Source organism: Aspergillus melleus (genome assembly GCF_016097325.1).
Source record: "Aspergillus melleus strain CBS 546.65 chromosome Unknown contig9, whole genome shotgun sequence".
Lineage (NCBI taxonomy): Eukaryota > Fungi > Ascomycota > Eurotiomycetes > Eurotiales > Aspergillaceae > Aspergillus > Aspergillus melleus.
In genome coordinates, this window is record NW_025763378.1 from 710,122 (window position 1) to 718,168 (window position 8,047).

Genomic DNA, 8,047 nt, shown 5'->3' on the forward strand with positions numbered 1-8,047 from the left:
ATGTATTAGAATGATTTCCAACAGCGTTAGTGGTACGATTTTAAAGTTAAGTATATAATAAGATAGCACGTAATAGGAAGATGAGGGGAGAAAGTGTATCAAATTCATTCTGAATAAAAACTTATGTAACAAAAGTCATGTTTTATGTCGCAGAAATGCTATATTGTATGATTATATATTTGAAATGATTTGTTGCACAAGTCCGATAGTTTGCTTTAACAAGATAATTGCAAATCGGATTAAGAATTCTCAAGAATCATTTTTTCTTGGTTTATAATTGTGTGATTTGTTGAAGTGAGTTTTGGTCTGTGTCTTTTTCAATCTATCGTAGAAACTGTTTATGGAATAAATGAGATATAGTTTGATTCTGTTTTGAGCTTTGGTTTTTTATTATTTAATGCAATCTCTCACAAGAATTGTTATGTGTAATTATATTTAGTGTGATTCTAGCCTTTAATTGAGTTATAGATTTTTTGTTAGATGAAATCTGAAAGGAGACTTTAGTAAACAAAAAATTTATAAAAGATTATTTTTTGGCAATTAGATAATTTATTTTTTAAGTCAATGTCGAGATTATTCAGATGGATATTTAGATAAACGACGGGAATATTCGCACAGCCTCTGCGATGCCTTCCTGTGCACATCCAATAAAGACGCGCAGCGAGGGACCCTCCGCATACTCGGATTGCCGAGAGGCACCGCGGTGAGAGATGCCCATTTCTCTCATGGATTAGGTCAGTAGTCAAGTGCTAGAGATTAGGTGCAGTTGGGAGAGGGACCATGATGGAGTGAGGCACTTGGGTGTTGGTGATGTTGATGTTGATGTTGATGAATAGAGAGAGGGAGGGAGGGAGGGAGGGAGAGGCTTGATTGTTATCCTGATCTACTTAATATCTATTATTATAACATACTACTTGTAGTTGAGAATGCTGGGGAGGGATATTGAATACCTCTAAAGCAAGCAAGTAAGTCTTTATATCACTCAGTTAAGAAAGAGTATTTGCTAGGCAGTGAACATATAGGATAAATAGGGTGATGATTAGTTAGTTGCTTCTCGTCTTCCATATAGAAATTTTGATGAATTTGGAATTGATTGGATGTACTAGCTTGGCTAGATATGTTCATGTTGACTATGTATGCCATGTAGGTATGATCCGTCTAGTTATCCATAGACTACGCATAAAATCAGCCAGCCTACAGTACTCTGTCTTCAAGCACACACATACCACTCGGTAGACCTTACCAATAGTGCCCAAACACCTCACTAAACAAGGTCAGGGTTCAGGAAGAGTACAGATGAATGATTTGACATGATATTAGTCTGTCTGTCTAGTACTTCACGATGCGTTCGCGGAAAGCAATGAGATTAAAGATTGATTCAATTCTTTAAACTGATACAATGACAAGAAATGTCCCGACTGATAAATTACGATTCATATCCGTAGAAAGCAGATAAAACCGTACTCAAAAAGCGTCGAAGGCTGAGCCTTATTCTCGTCTCATACAAGATGTACCCAAGTGGTACATGCTGCATCCAGCTCAAGATCAACCGAGTGAAGGCGGAAGATCGAGCGAGGCAAGAGACTTTCTTTCTGATACTACGGACCACAAGAGGGGGGAATGGGAATGGATCAGGTCTGTACATATCCATGATAGTACATAATAGGTAGAAAATAAATTATCGGGTATTGAGGTCAGAACCCTCGTACAAAGCCATAACAATCCCTTGCTAAGACGCCGGCCGAACCCTATCAAATCAGTACGCCACCCTCGTTCGCATGTCCTGTGGCACAAGTTAGTAAGAATGCTAGAGGCCAAGGAGCTGGAAACTTACCGAAATCTTCCGTTCGATTTCTCGAACCGAACGGTCCAGATCAGCTGCAATCATCATCTTCATGTCATTAGGCAATAAGAAATACGTCTCGCACAGATCGCCGTCGATCACGCCCTTGACGGGCGCATAGTAACTCCGGTAGATCAGATGGTCACGTCCAGCCAGAGGGGGATTCTGTGCCGCTAGCTGCATTTCCAGGTTTTGGAAAAAGTCAACGTCCTCTCGGCTGATGAACGGCACATACATTCCAATGGTGCCGTGGAATCCAGTCCACACAAGGATATCACGCCCACCGGCCACAAGTTGGGTCTTATGCAGACTTGTCGGAATGTCCTGGGCATACCCATGGATCATGAGCTCCAGACGGTTGGGGGTGCCGTGAAGGTAACCACGCTCATGAATGAGATGAGCGCCGGATCCATCCTCGTCGGCCTCTTCCGACGTTTTCTTGGGACAACGCAGCAGCCACAGGTTACCAAACTTGTCACCACCGGCGACGGTCTCATAATCCACCATAGTGGTCGATGTCGTCCAGCGAGAAACGGAGTCGTCCACGAAGGGAATCAGGACGTTCTCCTGGTACTTATAAACGACGTAGGTAACACTTTCGCGGACGTCACTGACAACGATTCTGCTGCCCTGAGTTTGAAGACCAACGATGGTTTTCGGTACCACTTGGGCCTGACACTTGCGGAGAAGCTGCTTCATACCGAGATCGTAAATGCGGAGGATAGAGCCAATTCCGGCCACAAGACGACCTTGGAAGGAAAGAAGAGCCAGAGGGGGTTCGTCCACCTTCGTCTTGTGAATAAACTCTAGCTCTCTACCATCCTCCTGGAACCGGTAGATGTGGATGAATCCTCCCGCGGAAGAGGGCGGGCTGACGTTCAGGTCCTTGGCGGTTCCGACCACCAAGAATGTTTCATCGTCTTGGCTGGTGAAGGGGACAGCCGCAACGCTGACTGCTGCCTCGTTCTCCTCGAGTTCAATAGTCGCAACCACTTCCTTGGCGTCAACGGGATCAACGATCTGAATGCACGATGCCCAATGACCGGTTCCACGGGGATAGCCAAATTCTTCGGGTGGGAGGATAGTGCTGTCACCATTTCGCGCCTTGGAGTCCTCAATGAGCCTGGCTCTCGTGGACGGCGACAGAACATTGTTATCGGATTCGATCACATAGAACAATGGCTGATCAGGATGCTTCACAAAGCGACGGGGGGTATATGAAAGAGGGATTGAATGCTGGAGCATGTTGTTGTCCAGCTTCTCGATGGAGAAGATCCTGTCAAGACATATTAGCAAAGACCATCAAAACTAATATGAATGAAATAAAGGCTTGGGAAGGCTCGATCTCAGTAGGAACAATTGGAGATAAACTAAAAAGTACGTTCCACATAGAAATTCGGATTGAAATTCTCATCATACGATCGACAGGAATGCCATAGGATGAAATGGATAAGAGAGATGAAACATACCGTAGGTTTTGGCCTTGAATTCCGACCATGCCCTCCACGCACTGCTCGCTCGAGAAGTTCCAGCCCCACTCGAGTGGCACGTAGTCCAACGGAGTAAGCATGAAGCCCTTGGTCTGGATATCAGAGTAGCCCAACCAGGGGCGGGAGCTGAGGGCCAAGACCGCCGTTTGTCCTTTGACTGAAACTTGGAATAGCTTGACGGCTTTGGAGCCCAGAAACCTTGTCCGAGTGTCGGAAAGTTCGCCGGTAACTTCATCAAGGACTGTGCGTAGATAGACACCGGAGTAAAGACCGATGTGAAGATAGAGTGTGGTGCCTCCGGAGCTTGAGTCGGCCATTGAGATGATTTCAAGGGCGGATGGCGCCGCGGTAAGAGCTTGGACGGATTTGTTCTCTAGAGTTGAGTCTGGGTCCAAGCTGAGAATACGGACTGTCGAATCGTCACATCCGACAGCCAGGAATGAGCTTCGCATACGGCCCTCGGGGACTTCGCCCAGACTGAGGGACGTAACGGTGCCAGACATCTGTCGTCGCTCATCATACTCGGCAAGGGTTCCATCGGCATCCATTTCAAAATACACAATTTCCCCCGAGCTGAGAGCCACGGCAACTTGACGTTCGTTGGTAGCAGCCGCGACAATCGAACGATGTTGCGGCGCCGGCCACTCGTTCACCCGTCGATCAACCATAATATGGCGAATACCTCTGGGATGGATTTGGATGAGAGAATCCTCTCCGAGTTGCTGAACGGCAAGCGTGGGAGCTGAAGAGAGGAAACCAGTATCGGTAACCTCCTCGACAGTCTCGCCAATGCTGAGCACGAGAGTGCCGTTGGCAAAGGACAGAATGATGTAGGCATGGAACTCATCAGCCCGAGTGAGTTTCGTCGTCCACACGGCTGAAGGCACGCTAGGAAGCTCGGATTCCACAATCTCCGAAACCTCCAATCCATGCTTGAGAGTTCTGAAAGTGCTCCTAGCCCCCGTTCCAGAGACGGTGTAGATTTGCGGGGCATCGTCCTCAGAAATATTGACAACCTTGCTGTCGATCAGAGGGTTCACGGAGTTGATCGTTTCGACCAGATTGAGATTCTCCGCACCCCTCGGCTGGAAGTAGACGGGATCGCAAGGGACCGTTGGGTCCGCCGAGACCGACTCGCTGGTGAACTCGATCTCTTCGTCATCATCACCCAGCTTCTCAAACTGATAGAAGTGGTGATTTCCAGCCTCGCTGGCGACAAAAAGGAAACCACTCTTCAGGATCAGCAGATTCGAGGCAACCGGGACCGTGTCGAAGTATTTGATCTTCAACTGTCTGACTTCACCGGTCAATTGGCCGTTGTCGTCCTCAACCATTTCAAGAGTGACCTTGAAGAGATCGCCATCCTCGGTTTGGAGCAGGAAAAAGAAGGCGCCCCTCATCTTGTGCATGACACCCGCGACAATGGTGCGCTTGCGCTCGGGGTTCTCCGTGGGGCCGCTGCGTCGAGGGATTGGCACCCGGAACGCATCCTGGTTGGAATGCCGATAGGTGACGCTGTCCTCGGCACACACCAGAACACCGCTGGGCCCATCGGCTCCTCCAGGCACTTGGAAGAGCATGTTCGCCGTACGGTCGACAGGATCAGCCCATTTCCGAACGACGTGATTCAGACCGAGATCGAGCTCATAGTACACCAGCAGCTTTTCAACCTCTTCAAAAGCCTGTCCAGTGGGGTCTTGATCAGACTCGGAATAATCGACCTCCAGCGCGGCGAAAATCGGGTTTTCATACCCGACATCCAAGGCGATCACGTTGAAAACCAACGTCTGGGGTTTGTGAGCTTCAAGCGGGGACGAGATCGTCAGCTCGGCCTGCGAGTTCCGATTGAGAACGTACACAAGCTTGTTCTTCTCGACGGAAGCGATCAGACAAGCTCTGCCCTTTGGATCAACCGCTAGGTATTGACCCGGCACTACACGGCGAACCCCAGACTTTCCGAATGTTTCCAGATGAATCCGGTTGAATCGGTTCTGGGAGGGCACATATTCAATGATGGTAATACGTCCCGAGTCCGAGCCGATGATGATATAATCTATATGCATATTTCAGCACAATTCACCAGCTAGAACGCCCAGTCGTCAACGTCCGTCGACCGGGGGCACGTCCTGCATCCTTTAGGGGACCGGCTCGGCCGATAGGGATCGTGCTGCCCAGGAAGCTTGACGAATCACTATGATGATCTTGGAAATTCCACGAGGGGAGGGGGAAAAGAGACTCAGAACATACCTTTATTGCTTCCAGCCAAACGGAAGGCGGCCAGGGAGCGAATGATACCAAACACATCCTGCGAAAATAGCGGGGTGACCTTGCCCTGTGCCGGGTCAGGGCGGTGGATGGTGAGCTTAGAGCCGGACGCCGTGACGATCTGCTGCTCCTTGGTCCCTGCAAACTGACCCAGAATGGCTTGCGTGACGGCAGTAGGAGGCTGGATCGTCAGGGAGTACATGAACATGTGAGAAGTGGTAGCCATGATGGGCAAGCCAAGCTCCTCTCAGCTAGAGAGAGGATGGGTGTTGTGCTTGTTTACGACGCGAATGCAGTCCGAATGACAGTTCAAAATGGAAGCAATCCCATTGCTGCAGGAAGCAGGGATGAAGAAAGAGGACTCTCGAGAACGAGTGTCCTCGCAATTGGGGAGTGGGGAGGGGGGAGGTTTGGAGAGCCCGACTCAAAACGCAGCCGACCGTGTCCTGAGGAGAAGAGAGAAAAAAGAAGAAAAAATTCCGGTGTGGAAGAAAAGGGAAAACAGCTTTGCTCGGTTTGGCCTGTTTGCTCTGATGTCAGGTGACCCACCTTTCCCGAGAGCTTGCCCGTAATCTTACCATACGGTCCGTACTGTCCGTACTGCCCGTACTGCCCGACAATACAGCGCACGTGGCACGTGGCGCCCACCGAAAAGGCGGACGATGGGTTTCTGCCCGTTTCTTTTGACTATTCAGACGGACTTGCTTTGCCTGTTCACGACGAAGGCGAATCCCCCCGTTCCTCTTGACCCTCCCACTCTCCCCCCCAGATCTTACCTCTTCTAGACCATCTGGGCGACCTTGCTGCCCTTCTTCGTTTCTATTCTTTCGCATTTCTGGGTGACCTGACACTTTTAGTCTACTAATAGTTTCTGTTGATTTTGAGACATCTCGCCCTCTATCCCCACCTCTCCCCCCCAATCCATAGCATTACGTATCCATCATCACCATGGCCGATGATACCGCCGCGGCGGAGGATTCGCCCATCACCTTCACCGTCAAGTCGTCCAACGATGCCAAATATACTATCACACTCCCGCTTTCTACGCCGGTGTCGGAATTGAAGGAGAAGCTCTCGACCTCGGAGTATGCAGACACTCCCGCCGACCGCCAGCGCCTGATCTACTCCGGACGGGTGTTGAAAGACAACGAAACTCTGGCTTCTTATAAAATTAAGGATTCACACACCATTCACCTGGTGAAAAGCGCCGCCAGTAATCAACGTCAAGGCGGTCCTTCTCAAAGTGCCGCCACTTCCGCACCAACTCCCGCCGCCACTGCGAATTCCTCGGCCGCCGGCGTTCCCACGAACCTCGCAGCTGGCACGGGCAACAACCCGCTCGCCGGACTGACAGGAGCCAGATATGCAGGATTCGCACAACTTCCAGGAGCTGGGATGTTTGGTCCAGATGGAGGGGTAAGTTTTTTTTTTTTTTTTTTTTTTTTTTTTTTTTTTTTTTTTTTGGCACACCCTTCCTTTAGTAAATGTGTATCCGCTAACGTCAACGGTTGCCTAGATGGGACCCCCTCCCGATGCCGAAGGCCTGCTCGGCATGCTCGAAAACCCCCAATTCGTATCCACCATGAACGAAGCCTTACAGAATCCCGCGGTGATCGACATGATGATCCAACAAAATCCTATGTTGCGCGACATGGGTCCCGGAGTGCGACAGATGATGCAAAGCCCCGAGTTCCGTCGAATGCTTACGGATCCCAGCAACCTCCGCCACGCTATGCAGATGCAAAGAGCCATGGGCGGTGCTGGAGGACTTGGTGGTGGTAGCGCATTCCCAGCCCCCGGAGTAACCAACACGACGCCGGAGGAGAACCGGGGGACTCAGAACAACAATGAAACTGGTGCTGCAGCGGCGCCGGGTGCCCCTCCGTTCAACCCTTTCATGCCCCCAGGTTTGGGTGCCGGTAACCCCTTCGCCGCGCTTTTCGGCAACCCCATGGGCGCAAACCCATCGAATCCCGCCGGCGACGGTCAACCAGGCGCCACTCAGGCGGGAGGCGAGGGTACCGCTGGAACCACTGGTGGTGAGGGTCAGAATCAACAAGCCGCGCAGAACCCTTTCGGTCTCTTCAACCCTGCGCTATTCGGGCAACAGGCTGGCGGCCAGGTTGGTCAGAATCCCTTCAATCCCCAACAGAACCCGTTCCTCCGTGATCCGGCTCTCTTCCAGCAGATGATGCAAGCGATGGGCGGACCTTCGGGCGACGGTGGTGCTGCTGCCGGCGTGAATCCTTTCGCATCCCTCTTCGGAGGCGGTGGTTTTGGAAGCCCAGCACCCCCAGACAACCGACCGCCCGAGGAACGATATGCCGAGCAGCTCCGACAGCTGAACGACATGGGCTTCTTTGAATTCGAGAGAAACATTGAGGCTCTTCGTCGGTCAGGCGGCAGCGTGCAAGGTGCGGTGGAATATTTGCTCGGCAACCCATCATAA

At 50.6% G+C, this 8,047-nt stretch overlaps 2 protein-coding genes across 2 annotated transcripts; one reads left to right on the forward strand and one right to left on the reverse strand.

Moving 5' to 3' along the window:
• Window positions 1–1,756: 1,756 nt before the first annotated feature.
• On the reverse strand, window positions 1,757–5,824 carry RSE1 (DDB1/RSE1 family protein; the record flags this gene model as incomplete). The annotated part of the gene is made up of 4 exons (XM_046094635.1): window positions 1,757–1,783; window positions 1,835–3,119; window positions 3,313–5,386; window positions 5,581–5,824. 4 exons carry the CDS (start codon window positions 5,822–5,824, stop codon window positions 1,757–1,759), a joined length of 3,630 nt encoding a protein of 1,209 aa, XP_045950614.1.
• Window positions 5,825–6,546: 722 nt separating this feature from the next.
• LDX57_012888 (ubiquitin domain-containing protein DSK2) lies at window positions 6,547–8,047 on the forward strand (the record flags this gene model as incomplete). The annotated part of the gene is made up of 2 exons (XM_046094636.1): window positions 6,547–7,014; window positions 7,115–8,047. 2 exons carry the CDS (start codon window positions 6,547–6,549, stop codon window positions 8,045–8,047), a joined length of 1,401 nt encoding a protein of 466 aa, XP_045950615.1.